Source organism: Caretta caretta, chromosome 1, assembly GCF_965140235.1.
Source record: "Caretta caretta isolate rCarCar2 chromosome 1, rCarCar1.hap1, whole genome shotgun sequence".
Taxonomy (NCBI): Eukaryota; Metazoa; Chordata; order Testudines; family Cheloniidae; genus Caretta; species Caretta caretta.
The window spans coordinates 38,040,088-38,057,097 of record NC_134206.1 but is presented as its reverse complement, the minus strand read 5'-3'; the positions used below and the strand labels follow the sequence as shown (position 1 = coordinate 38,057,097).

The 17,010-nt window shown below is 41.0% G+C and overlaps 1 protein-coding gene and 1 long non-coding RNA gene across 14 annotated transcripts in view; one reads left to right on the top strand and one right to left on the bottom strand.

The window, feature by feature from the left end:
* Positions 1-17,010, bottom strand: part of LOC125634278 (uncharacterized) — a 96,283-nt gene that overhangs the window by 62,710 nt on the left and 16,563 nt on the right. The gene's annotated exons all lie outside the window — the stretch shown is intronic.
* The window catches only part of POGLUT3 (protein O-glucosyltransferase 3), a 41,664-nt gene that overhangs the window by 19,466 nt on the left and 5,188 nt on the right, over positions 1-17,010 (top strand). For 4 of the 8 annotated variants that reach the window (XR_012667856.1, XR_007355847.2, XR_007355846.2 and 1 more), the window contains 4 exons: positions 2,931-3,125; positions 4,238-4,342; positions 5,640-5,873; positions 13,337-13,445. Coding sequence is in view for 1 of the 8 variants with exons in the window: in XM_048844771.2 (XP_048700728.2) it covers positions 2,931-3,125; positions 4,238-4,342; positions 5,640-5,765 (426 nt within the window). In the remaining 7 variants the exon portion in view is untranslated. Of the gene's footprint in view, positions 1-2,930; positions 3,126-4,237; positions 4,343-5,639; positions 5,975-13,336; positions 13,446-17,010 lie in introns of those variants that run through there. The other 4 variants (XR_012667854.1, XR_007355845.2, XR_012667855.1 and 1 more) reach the window with 3 other exon arrangements.

Genomic DNA, 17,010 nt, shown 5'->3' with positions numbered 1-17,010 from the left:
CTTACTTTGCAGTTAAATGGTTACTAAGTGAAGAGAGGCAGCTTTCCTTTTTAACTTTGCTGATTGCATTTCAGTGTTTGAAAAAGTTTTATGCTGCCCTGGGCACATGTGTCCATACAAAATAGATATTTTACCCATAAATAAAAACAGTGTAAAACATCCTTTAAAAAAGCCATACTGTGCTATCCACTGTGGTCTCTTTGACCTTAGTGGGCTTTGGATCAGGTCCTGTATGCAGATTTCTGACCCACTGTAACTGTGTTTATTTCTTTCTTAACATGCAAACAATAGGCATATTTTATATAGATGTAGGTGCACTGTGTGTTTCAAAAACAGTTCTTGTAGCAGTGTGTCAGAGAAGTATATTGAATGTTGCTGATTTATTTGATCCTGCAGCTCCTTCAATTGCCATGTCAGCAGCACCCAGATCTGAGCAGTGGCAAGGGGGAGGATGTGAAATGTCCTCTTTTACTTTGCTCATGTGCAGACATCTGCAGTCAGAGTTTCCTGGCAGCTGGATTTAGCCCTAATGTTATTTCTTCTTCATATTTACTATTAAATGTGATTCACAAAACAGGCAGGCATGGTTGGCATCAATGTTCTGTTTCTGTCCTCTTCGGTTATATTGTGCCATATTAAACTGCTTGGGTTATATTGTGCCATTCACTGGGGATGGTATGAAGTCACACCACCTCAAGGAGAAGGGTTGTGAGTGAGGAGATGGAGAGGAGAGCATTTGGGGACTGATTCAACTTAGAGTCTCTAATATATTAAAAACATTATCATTTGCAATTCTGTTAAACCTTATTTTTGCCTTACAAATTTTTAATTTTGATTTAGTGGCTTCAGTAGAACGTAATGAATCTGCTGATCCTTGAGGGAAAGTGAACAGCAATCCTGTAAACAAAGTTGCAGCAGAGTTATAAATCTCTGGAAGTAAAGGCGGCATAGCCTCAGCTGGTATAAATTGTCACAGCTGCATTGACTTCAGTAGCTATTATATTTTATGCCATCTGAGGTTCTGCCCCTTGGATTATATCAGAAATGCTAAAAACAGCCCTCTCCAAAGTGAACACCTTATATTACTTAGTGCAGTGTTTCCCAAACTTGGGACGCCGCTTGTGCAGGGAAAGCCCCTGGCTGGCCGGGCCAGTTTGTTTATCTGCCACATCCACAGGTTCGGCCGATCGTGACTCCCACTGGCCGCAGTTTGCTGTTCCAGGCCAATGGGGGCTGCAGGAAGTGGCGACTGGTACGTCCCTCAGCCTGCGCCCCTTCCCGCAGCCCCCATTGGCCTGCAGCGGCGAACCAAACCAGCCCAGCCTACCACAGGCTTTCCCTGAACAAGCGGTGTCCCAAGTTTGGGAAACACTGACTTAGTGCAATTTGTACTGTTGCTCTGTTTACTTTTAATTGAAATGAGAGATTTTCATGAGAAACATAGCGTAAAACTAGATGACAGCTTTCCTCACCCACAGCTCTGTCCTTGTCCCAGCCCGCTTCTTAACAGAATGCCCATTATGGTGTCCATGTGAATTGTGCTGTGGTTTTGTGATGTGAGCTGAGGACAACCAGGGGTGAGGTTCTTCATAAGAAACTGTATAATATTTGGAATTCATGCATATAAAACATGGAGCTGATATGGATGACCTGAAAAGCCTTGGTGGGCACCTAGATGAAAGCATTTGATTTTCTTACCCCTACTGTCAGTTGGGTTTTTTTGTTTTTTGTTTTTTGGGGGGGGGGGTTACTGGGTTTACACTTCACAAACATTGAGCCATATCCATCTTGCTTTATGTATTGACTTCTGTGGGACTATTAGGGTGAGCAGTATTTGGCATGTTTTTAATTGACCCTGAGGTTAGCCCTGTGGGGTAGGTAAGTGCGAACACTGAGGCATAGAGGCTAAATGATTTGCCCAAAATCTGTGTCAGATCCATGATTAGAATCCAAAGGTTCTTAATTACCAGTCTTGGGCCTAAACCACAAGATGGTGCTGTCAAGGTTCCTTCCCCACTCTGAACTCTAGGGTACAGATGTGGGGACCTGCATGAAAGACCCCCAAGCTTATTCTTACCAGCTTAGGTTAAAAACTTCCTCAAGGTACAAACTTTGCCTTGTCCTTGAACCCTATGCTGCTACCAGGGTTAAACAAAGAACAGGGAAAAAGCTCACTTGGAGATGTCTTCCCCCCAAAATATCCCCCCAAGCCCTACACACCCTTTCCTGGGGAAGACTTGATACAAATCCTCACCTGTGTACAGGTGAACACAGACCCAAACCCTTGGATCTTAAGGACAATGAAAAAACAATCAGGTTCTTAAAAGACAAATTTTAATTAAAGAAAAGGTAAAAGAATCACCTCTGTAAAATCAGGATGGTAAATTCCTTACAGGGTAATCAGATTCAAAACATAGAGAATCCCTTTAGGCAAAACCTTAAGTTACAAAAAGACACAAAAACAGGAATATACATTCCATTCAGCACAGTGTATTTTACCAGCCATTAAACAAAAGGAAATCTAATGCATTTCTAGCTAGATTACTTACTAACTTTTTACAGGAGTTCTGAGCTGCATTCCTGATCTGTTCCCGGCAAAAGCATCACACAGACAGACAGACCCTTTGTTCCCCACCCTCCAGCTTTGAAAGTATCTTGTCTCCTCATTGGTCATTTTGGTCAGGTGCCAGCGAGGTTACCTTAGCTTCTTAACCCTTTACAGGTGAAAGGGTTTTGCCTCGGGCCAGGAGGGATTTAAAGGTGGTTACCCTTCCCTTTATATTTATGACAGGTGCCTTTCTCTAGATACTTATTATTTCCAGGACGTTTTGAAACTGTGCATGTATATAACACTAAATAGGCTGAAAGATTAGATATTTTGATTCAAAATATTTTTTCTCCTTTTTTGCTTCTTTGTTTTCACTTTACAGTACAAATATCAAGTGAATGTAGATGGGACAGTAGCAGCGTACAGATTCCCATACCTCATGTTGGGTGACAGTCTAGTACTGAAACAAACTTCTCAATACTATGAGCACTTCTACAGTGAATTAAAGCCATGGAAGCATTATGTTCCAATTAAAAGAAGCCTTGATGACTTGCTAGAAAAAATAAAATGGGCTAAGGTAAGTGTTGTTACCAACAAAGTTACAAGGGGTAAATTGACACAAACACACATCCCTAGTGGTCCTCTTCCTTTTGTATTGCTAAATCCGTGTTCTGCATCAACTATGCACTGAGATAAAAGGTGCATATATTGCTATTACTTTCATTTAGTTAAATAAATGATAAGGCCCCAATTCAAGTAAACATCCCCATTCAGGAAAGCACTTAAGCACAGGCTTAACTTTAGGCATGTGCTTAAATGTTTTGCTGTAGAACAACTTTAAACAGATTTTCAGATCTTTAAAAATTGCTTTCAAACCTTGGATTAATTTTTTTTTCAAATGTTGTGATCACAGAGTACAAATTATTAATACAGATATCCTGATCAGATGCACCAAAATAATACCTTCCTGTAACATAGAATGAGAGAGAAAGGATATTTATAAATATGCCAAACATTATTGTGGTGAAGTAGAATAGAGCTTAGGCTTCAAAACTGAAACTAGCAGTGTGAGAAACACAAGCAATGTTTCAGTTCTGAGTACTGTAGTTGTTCAAAAAGGACCAGATGAAGGACACTACAAGCTTTGAAATGGAAGCTCTAAAACGCTTGAATACAAGTGTTTAGTACACTACCCACATCACCAAAACACATTCCACGTGTGTTACCAAGGATGGTTCAGTTGAAAAGCTTCACAAAGAACAAAGCTGGAAACAAAAACACTTAATTACACGCAGTAGGAAAAGACAACAACTACAGCTCTGTATTCTGTGTAATCAAATCTGTGTGAGAGACATCAAACCTGCTTATGAACTGGGCTGTGACTTGAACAATATAGTAGAGCGGTAACTGACTGATTTCTCGAAATATATACAATTGGCCACCAATACTCTTACCAGCAACCCTAAAGATATCAATGTCTTTGTGACCATGCAAGCATATTGATAAATTCTAAAAACCTGGAACTAAATAATGTGTTCTTGCACTGTATCGGTAATTGTACATGGATAGCATTCCAGCTATTACTGCAGATCTGAACAGCCCTCTTAATGAGAGTTATCATGCTAGAAGGAAATTGAGTGATTCACTGATTGCTCTTTTATTCCCCGCTGTTTCTTTCCAATTTCTCAGGTAAATGATGAAGAAGCTAGAAAGATTGCTAAAGAAGGTCAGTTAGTTGCAAGAGAATTACTGCAGCCTCACAGGCTTTACTGCTATTATTACAAAGTGTTCCAGGTTAGTACAGTGTGTCATTTGGTTACGTTTTTGCCTAGCTGCTACTAGTTCTAGCCCTACAGTTTTCTATTCAGTCCACATATCTTGAGACATGGTTCATGGTAGGTTGTAAGGGATCATTCAAGAACTCTGATAGAACGTATCTCATTATTATTGGGATGCAATCTGAGCTACCAGCAGTCCTACTGTGAAAGGGGTCTCATGACTTTCCGCCCTCACCCCATCTGATTTGTATTTAGTGTTTTGTAATGCTTTATTTCTGATTAAGACAGGTGATCTTCCATTGGCCTTTGACCCTTTGGCTAGTGTTCCTCCTTTTGCTCCAACTTCATCCTCCTGAACTAATGTCCCAGCATGGCATTGGTTCTTTGGGTGGCCCTGGTTCTGGTTACTGGGAAAGGAAGCCCTGGCAATATGGCAGCTGTGCTGCCAGGTAGCAGGGCAGACCAAAGACCCAAGTGTGTTGCAGATGGCACTAGTCTCCCACTGATTCTGGGGGATCCATGGAATTTGTGGGCTGTCCCAGGGCCTGTTTCTTGAGCAATTCATACTCAGCAATGTAACAATTGCGGAGAAAACTGAGAACCCCACAGAGATCCTACCTTTTAGCTTCCTTCTATGGATTTGCTCATGGCAATGGAAGGTTGGGCCCATTATTAATTGAATTACAGAGATATTGTGAAAGAAGGAGTAACAGGAGTTGGTCACAGCCTGTGGACGGGGGGGAGCAGAAGAAGGAATGTTGTCCACAGTGGGGACTTGGGAAGCATCTAAGATGATAACTGGCCATCCAAGAGGGTATGTGAAAGAGATGCAGGATTGAATAAAAGGGTATAGATCCAACCAGTTTGTGCATGGCACAACTGACATTACTTTCACTTCAAGAAGCAGAATTCTAATGTGACTCAGAAACCCTTTATGGGTATTGAATTGCTTTGCTGTTCTGCTATACAGAATCAGATCTCATATGCATGCACAGGTTAATGACATCACTTTTTGGACTGTTTAGTGTGCCAAAATATGACCGATCATTTGCATGTGTTTATATTAAGCAGTTTCATACTATTGATGACAGTATTAAAGCTGACATTTAATAGGACATAAGACAAAACATTAAAGGAAGTTCCAGAGGCAATTGAGTTTATTAGTAGGTGTTTCAGTGAAAACCTAGTAAACAGATGGTAAATGATGTAGGAAGCAGTGTTTAAAGCAAGGTTTAAGAATGGAAGGGAGAGTTCTGTTACATGAATTACATGCTAGTGTGTCAGCTCTCTTAAATGTCACTTACATATTTCAGAAATATGCCAAGCACCAAGCCAGCAAACCTGAAATAAGAGATGGAATGGAACTTGTACCTCAACCTGATGACAGCATTTCCGTCTGCAATTGCCATAGGAAAAAGGCTTTAAGGGAAGATCTATAACTGTACCAAATGAAGAAAACCACTCCTGTTTCACTAATGATGCAAAACTATACATGGGATTTAAGCTGTGAAAACTAGGACATTCTTGTGCACTGGGGAACATTCTTGGTTAAGTACTCCTATTGTATTTGCACACATTTATTCACTCTACCTATGATATACAATTTAGTGCAAGTTCTTCTATAAACAGTATTAGATTTCTCCATTAAGTCATCTGCTGATTTCTGTTTTCTACTGAAAATAACTTTTTAAAAGCAGAAATTATTCTACCACAGTATTAAGATGAATACGATATATACAGCAGATTTGTAATTGTAGACACAAAGTGGATCATTTTAGCTTTGCAAGTTCCAAATCTAGTATTACCATCTGATGTTTACTTGATGGTCGATGTCAGATAAATCTTGTGATCTCCATTCAGTTCCTATTGAAAAAGTTGTCCAAATCAAGAGTCAGAGTGGAGGTAAAAAACGGTGGTGGTATTCTTTCACGCTCCACGTGTGACCAAAATGAGATACCTTCACCCCTACTGTAGATTGTGTAGATATTCAAAAATATATGATCCTAATATGGTCAGAGCTCTAGCCTGAAACTCAAGAGACCTGGGTTCAATTCCCTGCTCTGCTAGAGAGCCTATGCCAGTATAGCTACTTAGTGTAGACACACACAGTGTACGCCAACAAGAGGAGTTCTGCCAGCATAGTAATACCTCCTCTCCAAACGTTATCAGCTATGCTGCCAGCAGCAGCAGCACGCTTTTGTCAGCATAGCTGTGACAACACGGGGCTTTGCCAGCATCGCCATGTCATTTGTGGGAGTGATATTTTTTCAGCATAATTTTGTAATATAGACCATGAGTTAGCCCTGGCCTATACTTAACATTTAGATTGCCCTAGCTAGGTCACTTGGGTGTAAAAAATTTACACCCGAGTAGCGTAGTTAAACTGACCCGACCCCCTGTGTAGATGTGGTTCCTAGTTACTGCCGCTAGGAGGTGGATACCTACATAGACAGAAAAAAAACCTTTCATCAATGTAGGAAGTCTAGGCAAGTAGGCTCTATCTAAACTTCAATAATTACCATGTTTAAACATACTGGTAGCCAAAATATATTGTTGTATGTTTTTTCTTGTCTATTTGGACAGAAAATAATGCTCTAACCATGTTAGAGAACCACATTGTAGCCTAGTGATATATACAAACATGGTTACAAATAATTTCTTCCTGTCCACACAGGCAAAAATAGCCACATTTTAAAACATGGTTTGGACACTCATGTATCACTACTATAATTAATCATGGCTATTTTTGGAGCGCACACAGGGTCCTAGAAGAGAAAAATAGAAAGTTGCCATTTCCAATCACACTACCAATGGAAAGACAAATGTCTTTTGTTCCATGTCCCCCTTCTCCCTCCACTCCGATACTGGCCTCCCCACCCACACAGTTATCAATGCTAGATTTGAACAGAAAAAATATTTCTATGCTGTCTTCTAGATCAACAGAATGCCATCTCCACTCTTTAAAGACACTAAAGTATTTGGGTTTTGTATAATGTCTGGGTTTTTTAGAGCTCTTTTTAGTTATACAGTATTTTAAAAATTGACGCATCTCAAGTGCCTTTTGAGGGAAGTACATTGTAAATATTTTTAGAACCACTGATAGGGTGAAAAAGCAAGGAAAGGGTTAAGGGCTACTTGTCTGTCACATGACTCACCAGGGGATTTACGGAAGGGGTGTGTCTTCTTTCAGAAAGGCAAGGGGGAAAGCCTCCTCCTGGTGTTTAGGGGAATCACATTGTTTTTATGTAACTCGTGACTTTCTGTGTTTGAACAGTAAATTGGGTGCTGAGGTCTATCATGTATTAGAGGTGAACCCTTTCCCACAAAACAACCTGCCCCTGCTGGCAGGGGTGAGTCAAGCTCCTAAAATGCTAAAGGAATGCTTAGTACAATCCCCATTTAGTCAAAGTATTTGTGGAAGGTGTCCAGACAACTGGGTAATTGGTGTGTGACTGGGAAAATGACTCATGAGCAATGTGGTGTATTACCATAATTTAGATATGAGGGGTTTTTAGCTGTTGAGGGAGGAGACAGCTTAGATAAATGTAGCTATTCTGAATGTGTGAAAAGGTATTTTTAGGGTGGCTCTCGTTTGACTGTAAAAATTTTTTTTTTTCATTTTTCTGATATAGGCACATGGAAATAGGATGGCATGGTATGGTATTGCCACCCTTTCTTCTGCACTGCTGCCTGCAGAGCTTGGCCCTCAGTCAGCAGCCACCACTCTCCAGCCATCCAGCAACCAAGGCAGCGGCACAAAGTGGCATGGTATGGTATTGCCACCCTTTGTTCTGCACTGCTGCTGGTGGGGTGCTACCTTCAAAGCTGGGTGCCCGGCCAACACCTGTCACTCTCTGGCTGTCCAGCTCTGAAGGCAGAGCAGAAGTAAGGGTAGCAATACTGCAACCCACCTAAAATAACCTTGCAACCCCCCTGCAACTTCCTTTTGGGTCAGGACCCCCAATTTGAGAAATGCTGGTCTCCCCCAGGAAACCTGTATAGAATAGGGTAAAAGCACACAAAAGACCAGATTTCACAGGAGGAGACCAGATTTCACGGTCCGTGACACATTTTTCATGGCCGTGAATTTGGTGTAGGGCCCTAAGTATCTGGTTTCACCCACATAGTTATTATTGAGGCATTTAGTGCACTGGATGAAATATACCACATATTTTGATAGGCATGTGTGGGACCCATGGATCAAGAAAGCTGTGTTGGGGGAGGAGGGTGTTGATCATTGTAGCAGTGAAGATGTGTCTGCAGGTTTTACATCTGTTGTTCTGGTAGGGTCTGGTGCTGCTTTGAGTTGATATGTTCTGGTCTGTGGGGAGCTTGCTTCTGATGATGAGCTTGGGGAGTTTGTTGAAGGCCAGAAGTGGGGTCAGGCAAGATTTCTTTAAGGATTGGGACCCCACAGAGTATGGGTCATAATTGTTGGATGATACCCCATATGGGTTCCAGTGTGGGGCAGTAGGTAACAAGTCAGGTTCTAATGTCGGAGGGGGTTTTATTTTGGTATTGAAGCAGGTTCTCACAGGATATTTGGGTGGCCCGTTCCAGTTATACTTAGCAAGGGGGGAGGGATAGCTCAGTGGTTTGAGCATTGGCCTGCTAAACCCAGGGTTGTGAGTTCAATCCTTGAGGGGGCCATTTAGGGATCTGGGGCAAAAATTGGGGATTGGTCCTGCTTTGAGCAGGGGTTGGACTAGATGACCTCCTGAGGTCCCTTCCAACCCTGATATTCTATGATTCTAAATGAAAAAATAATAATAATCAAAGCCGGTCTGATGAAATGTTAATATCAAGCATTCATCCTTTCAAGCATATGCTCCTCAAACGGATATCAGAGACGAGAGATACCATTGAGACTATATATCATCTGGTCAAGCATTTATCAGAACTTACAAAGAAATGATAAAGAAAAGGATCATTACATAAATAACTAAGGGCTTGTCTACACTTAAAATGCTACAGTGGCACAGCTGTGCCATTATAGTACTTCAGTGACACTATCTAAGCTGATGGGAGGCGTTCTCCCATCAGTGTAGGTAATCCACCTCCCCAAGAGGCAGTAAGTAGGCTGATGGAAGAATTTAGTTTGTTGGCCTTGAGCTGTCTACACAGAGACCTAGGTTGGTTTAATTATGCTGCTCAGGCTTTTTCATATCCTTGATCAATGTAGTGAAACCAACCTAATTTTCTTGTATAGACCAGGCCTTAGGTCAGGGGTGGCCAACCTGAGCCTGAGAAGGAGCTAGAATTTACCAATGTACATTGCCAAAGAGCCACAGTAATACGTCAGCAGCCCCCCATCAGCTCCTGTCCTCCAGCCTCTAGTGCTTCCTGCGCACCGGCAGCCCCACCAGTCAGCGCCTCCTGCCTGCCTCAATCAGCTATTTCGCATGCACAGGAGGCTCTGTGGGAGAGGAGGGAGGAGTGAGGGCAAGGCAGGCTCGGGGGAAGGGGCAGGGGCCTTGGGGGAAGGGACGGAGTGGGGGCAGGACCTGGGGCAGAGCAGTGGGTTGAGCAGTGAGCACCACCCAGCTCATTGGAAAGTTAGTATCTATAGCTCCAGCCCTGGAGTCAGCACCTATGCAAGGAGCCACATATTAACCTCTGAAGAGCCGCATGTGGCTCCAGAGCAGAGATTGGCTACCCCTGCCTTAGGTTATCATCAGCTCACTTACATAGGCAGCATGTACAAAGGTGTTCTGTGTTGAAGTGAAAGGTTTTATTTAGCTGAATGTTTTCTTTAAAAGTCATGAACAAGAAAGAATCTTTTGTCTGTGATTATATCAAATACTGTTGAATGTGTGTGATTTTTAAGACCTGGGCCCTTTTTCAAATAATAATTGGATATGAATGTTTAGCTGTTGATTACTGCACAAGGAAAGAAAGTATTATATGTATAGTAATACTTTAAAGAGAAAAGGCACTAATTGTATGCACTGCTTAAAAAGAAATAGGGAAAAAGTGGTTCTTTGTATGTAAGATGTCATTTATTATTGCAAGAAGAACCAACATCTGTAACAGAACACACAGTCATAGTTAAAATAATCCGTGTGCAGAAAAGTTGCAGATGGAGCTTCAAAAGTGAAGAGGTAATCTTTGTCTCACCTTTATGGGCCTGATTCTCTTTTCACTTACACTAGTTATCTCCCAATGCCTTTGATAAAGTTACCCCTGATTAAAGATATGGGAAAGGAAATTCAAGTCCTGTATGCTTAAAAGTAAAGCGTTCCCCATTTTTTGGTTTAGATTCTGCCTTCAGTTACACTGATTGTACATTGCACTGCCATCACTGGAGTTGCTCAAGAGTAATTCAAGCTAAAATGTCTCTTAGGGCCTGATTTTCAGTGAAAGATCATTGACTTCAATGAGTTACTCCTGATTTACATCAATGGAGAGAAGAATTAGCCCTTTTGTCCTTGTTGCTTTCCTGCTAACCCAGTCCTCACTTTTCTAAGTGCAGTGGAACCAACAATGAACACCTTCCTTTAAAGTGTATTGGTTCTGTGGGTATCCATTCATTTTGAGTTTATATGAAAGTTTCCTGGTCAGTCTCAATGATGATTCTAACACCTATTTTTCCTTGGCTGGAAAAATGTAGTAGGTCAGATTTTGCATTGACCTGCACCCCATGCAACTCCACTGATCGCTCTTCATACATAGACTCCTTCCCTTTGTGGGTATCAGATCTTGGGACATCCACAAGGTTAAGGAGATTATTAGTATTCATTTGTATTATAGTAGTGTCTAGAAACCCCAAATGAGATTTGGGGCCCTATATGCTAGGTGCTGCATAAGCACAGTGTTTGTGTTGTGTAAACCTGAAGGGTTTGCAATCTAAATAGATGACAGACTACGGTTGGGAAGGGAAATGGGCATAGAGAAGTAAAGTAACTTGGCCAAAGTCACACATCAAGTCACTAGCAGAGTCAGAAATAGAACACAGATCTCCTGACAGTCAGGTTTCCACCCTATCCGGTGGCCCACACTGTCTATTCTGCAGGAGGTGACCTGGGGGCAACTCTGTTCCCCAAAAAAGACTAGAAGGAATCCCACCAGTTGAAACTTGTTTCTTGGCTGCTATATTGGTTTCTCCAAATATGGGTGCATTTCACTCGTGTCAAAAGGTTGCATACACTTTTGTCTGCTTAAATATCCTGAGTATTTAGCATAAAAATAATTTTAGACATTCAGATTGACTTGCTAGTGCATAGTCCAATTTTCAGCACTCCCATCAATTTCTTATGAAGTTAACTCTTGAAAAGGTAATGTTGCTGACTAGGGGAATTGAGAAACTTTTTATGCACAATACCTCAAATTTCTAGAATTTCAAATATAATTTGTCACCAGTTCTAGATACTTTTTTACCCAAGCTCAGAACCACAGCACACTTTAATTCAATTAAAAAAAATCTGCTGGCAGTGAAGTATCTCACCTCTTAGTATTTTTTGTAAAAGCTTTTGATACAGTTCAAATGTCAAAGTGTGAAATTGCAAAGTAGCAATATAGTGTAATATAGTAAGTTAAAACTTATCACAAACTTTGTTATATGGTAAAAATTAGCAAAAAGTAGAACTGCTGCCAGCTCCTGTTCAAATAAATAAAGGAGAAGGTGGAATAATTCACTTGGATAGGTGGGATCACTGTAACAAACAAATAAACAAATGTAGAAGATCATTAAGTTTGGAACATAAACAGGCAAAAGAAAAATAATTATATATGTAGTATTGGTGACATTCACTCACTGAGTTGTGAGGATATTTTAATGTAGGCTTTTAAAAGATTGCAAAAACTGTGGGAGCAGTGTACTCTGTTTGTGCAATGCACAGAGAGCATAAATAGAAATCAGATAAAACCCATGCTGAGCTATTTTTGACTAACTGGAGTAAAACTGGAGTGGAAGTTGGCAGTCTTCACGCAGCCCACTTTATTAAGTGAGAATTCATGACGAATGCCATCAACTTGGTGACCAAACATCTCTCAGCGATTTCCCAGTCATCAGAGCAGCAACTCAACAAATCCTAAAGTTCCTGCTCTACACCAGCAATACGAAAGAAGAAGAGTTAAACTGAATTTACACAAACAGGCTCTGATCCCACAAGTGCTTAAGCACATGCTTAGCTTTATTTACATGTGAGAATCCTATAGGACTTAATCTAGTAAAGTGCTGAGAATGCTTATTGTGATCCAGCAAAAGCAAGCAAGCATGTGCTTAATTTTAAGTAGGCATTGGGACTACTCGTGTACTTCAAATTTAAGAATGTGCTTAACTTGTAGAGCAGGGATAGAGCGCTCAGTGTAACCCACTGGTCAGTGTGCATGATGCATCCCTCTTAACATATGTGTGATCCACTGAAAATATGTCAGGTACAGCCCCCAGCTAAAACACCTACCTCTGTGACTCAAGTTGTGGAGTCTTGTATTTTTAGCTCCAGAGGTGCTAGATTCAATCCCCAGTGGCAGCCACAATGGCTACTATCAAATCAGCATCTTGGAGGATCAAGACCATAGTTCCTCTGAATGGAAACCAAAGCTGCTATTGTTCTTATGAAAAGAAAGTCAAATATTGTTGCTTTGAGTGAGCTTTCATCTATACTTAAAAGATTGCCATCATAGGTATGTTGGTTAGGAATATATTAAAAAAAAATCACACTCCTAACCAACATTTATGTTCCAGCAAAAGCTCTAGTGCAGATACAGTTATACCGGCAAAAAAGTCCTTTTGCTGGTATAGCTTATTTTGTTTGGGGTATAAACCAACATACCCTTTTTACTGTAGACAAGGCATGAGATATGCTTCACCACCATGGCAAAATTACATCAATATCCCCATTCTATTTTACACTAAAAAGCAACTGCTACACACTGCTCACTACTAGTGATCTGCTACATAAGGCCATTTCACATATGTGAAGCTTAAGTGATCAATTCCAACACTTATTTACATGCATCAACTACTTTAATTCTTATTTCCTTCTACAAACTTTTCCTCTTTGTTCAGTCAAGCCTCCCCTGAGTCTTTGATGCACAGCAGGAGGAGTCCAATCTCACCACCCAGGGGCTGCCTGAAAGTAGGTGAAACTCCAAGATACCTGGCACATATGTAATGGGTAATTATTTTTTGGTTCTGTATAAAAACAGATACTTAATTCAGATAAAGATCAGGTAGATATGACTTCACTGTGCTTTATAAATATTGTGGAATGCTCAAATACAGATAACAGAGACTGAAGATGTAGACTAATCCTGAGCATTTATCTTGGAATGATGTCCAAATTACCTCAGATTGTTTGCAAGAACAGAAGTGCCTTTGTGGCAAAATGCTATTTCAGAGTATGAAAATCCTCCCAGGGATCAAGAAGAGCATATTTATGCTAACAGACATACTATTACTAACACTGTACATGATACTGAAGAGCTCACTAGAATTCATTGAAACTGTAGCAACTACTACTGCTTAAATGCTCTTTTGCAAGGCAATTCATTTCAGTAGTCATATTTTCATTCCAGTCATAGAAACAGTTACTGGCAAAATGAACACCTATCAAGGTCAGCTGTATAGCCCAGTGGATCTGTAATGGGACAGGTACCTTTCAACTATAGGTTGCCAGTTTGAATTGAGTCCAAGTCTGTAGGGACTGGAAGTTCTTACTACAGAATGACAGTTCATTGACCTAAGAGAAATGAGTTGGTGGAAAGCAGCTGATTACCATAGGCAACATCACCAAAGAGGTAGAAGGAGCAATTGAGCACGGTGACTGAACTACATTATCCCTGCGGAGTCAATCTCTTCATTTCAGGATTGTGAGATTTTATGGGGTAGTTAGCTTTGCTGCTGCCCCTACTATATGCACAATACATACCTATGGAAAATTTTAGTCACCACAATAATCACATTAACAAAATTTTAAAAAATATATATGTTCATGCATTTGATACTGTTCTGGACAAGTGAGATCCCTCCATTTTCAAGTGACTTTCTATTGATACTCTACTGTACCTGTTCTAACTTCTTTGTATTCTGTTTTGTTGACATACTTATTTTTTTAAATATAATTTAATTTTTAAGTCTGGTTTATGTTACATGATAGATATGTACATTATATATGCAACATGGACAACACTTCTGTAGTTCATAATCCATAGCAGAGTAGGAGACAAGGTATTAAACATGTATTGTCAAAATAATACAAAAGGGCATCTCACTGGGGTAGGTTTTATTTTACATTATAGTTCAGTTTATAATTACTTACACTGTCTCCGGTCTCAGTTTAGCAAGGAATTTAAACAAATGCTTAATTCAGGCATTTAAGCAATCCCAGTGAAGTCAATGGAACTGGGCACATGCTTAAAGTTAGATATGTGCTTAAGCTCCTTGCTGAATTAGCATCCAAAGCAGAAAAGAGTTTTCCTGCTACATTTGTTTTGAGATACAATTGGTAAAATTTATGGGGTTGTTGCTATATTTTGTAGCTCATGAAACATATCAGACATTTGTTAAATATCTGAGGAAAAATAAGACTTCATATAATACTGTAACAAAAACAAATAGAAAAATAATGTCTGACGTTATAACAGGCCACTACATATTTCTAGATATTACTCAGAAAATACATTAGACTTTTGGAATGACTTCTTTAGTCTTTTTATAATCACATAGTGAAGAGCCCAAGGACTGAGCACTCACATATCCCATTTACTCCAATGGGAGTTGTGGTTGCTCAGCACCTCTAGGACCAGGCCCTTTGTATGTGCAAATCTATGCCCAGTGAACAGATCTTACTCTCTATATCAAAAATTTTCTTCTGATAGGTACAGAAGATCATTCCCAAACCTCTCAAGCAGGTCAGATACATTACTAAATGTGTTTGCTGTATTTTTCATTAATGTAAGTTACACCCTGCTTTGATGACATGTTCCAATGTGTAATAGTTGTCAAACTGGTTCTGTAAAGTAGGTCACCATGTATAGTTGTCCTGAGTGTCTGATGGAATATCTGTTAAAGGAAGCTTACAAGAAGTAGAAATTTGGACAGATGACTAGGGAGGAGTATAAAGATATTGCTAGAGCATGCAGGGGTGTAATCAGGAAGGCCAAGGCACAATTGGAGTTGCAGTTAGCAAGGGACGTGAAGGGTAACAAGAAGGGTTTCTACAGGTATGTTAGCAACAAGAAGAAGGTCACGGAAAGTGTGGGACCCTTACTGAATGGGGGAGGCAACATTGTGACAGATGATGTGGAAAAAGCTGATGTACTCAATGCTTTTTTTTGCCTTAGTCTTCACAGACAAGGTCAGCTCCCAGATGCTGCACTGGGCAACACAGTAGGGGGAGGAGGTGAGCAGCCCTCAGTGGTGAAAGAACAGGTTGGGGATTATTTAGAAAAGCTGGGCATGCACAAGTCCATGGGTCCAGATCTAATGCATCCAAGGATGCTGACGGAGTTGGCTGATGTGATTGCAGCGCCATTATTAAACATTATCTTTGAAAACTTGTGGCAACCAGGGGAGGTCCCAGATGATTGGAAAAAGGCAAATATAATGCCCATATTTAAAAAGGGGAAGAAAGAGAACCCGGGGAACTAAAGACCAGTCAGCCTCACTTCAGTCCCTGGCAAAATCATGGAGCAGGTCCTCAAGGAATCCATTTTGAAGCACTTGGAGGAGAGGAAGGTGATCAGGAACAGTCAGCATGGATTCACCAAGGGCAAGATATGCCTGACCAACCTGATTGCCTTCTATGATGAGATAACTGGCTCCGTGAATATGGGGAAAGCAGTGGATGTGATATATCTTGACTTTAGCAAAGCTTTTGATATGGTCTCCCACAGTATTCTTGCCAGCAAGTTAAAGTATGGATTGGATGAATGGACTATAAGGTGTATAGAAAGCTGGCTAGATTGTCGGGCTCAACGGATAGTGATCAACGGCTCGATGTCTAGTTGGCAGCCAGTATCAAGCGGAGTGCCCCAGGCATCGGTCCTGGGGCCGGTTTTGTTCAACATCTTTATTAATGATCTGGATGATGGGATGAATTGCACCCTCAGCAAGTTCATAGATGGCACTATGATGGGAGGAGAGGTAGATATGCTGGAGGGTAGGGATAGGATCCAGAGTGACCTAGACAAATTGGAGGATCGGGCCAAAAGAAATCTGATGAAGTTCAACAAGGACAAATGCAAAGTCCTGCACTTAGGAAGGAAGAATCCCATGCACCTCTACAGGCTGGGAACCGACTGGCTAAGCAGCAGTTCTGCAGAAAAGGACCTGGGGATTACAGTGGACGAGAAGCTGGATTTGAGCCAACAGTGTGCCCTTGTTGCCCAGAAGGCTAACGACATATTGGGCTGTATTAGCAGGAGCATTGCCAGCAGATCGAGGGGAATGATTATTCCCCTCTATTTGGCGCTGGTGAGGCCACATCTGGAGTACTGTGTCCAGTTTTGGGCCCCCAGAAAGGATGTGAACAAATTGGAAAGAGTCCAATGGAGGGCAATGAAAATGATTAGGGGGCTGGGGCACATGACTTACGAGGAGAGGCTGAGGGAACTGGTCTTATTTAGTCTGCAGAAGAGAAGAGTGAGGGGGGATTTGATAGCAGCCTTCAGCTACCTGAAGGGGGTTCCAAAGAGGATGGAGTTAGTCTGTTCTCAGTGGTGGCAAATGACAGAACAAGA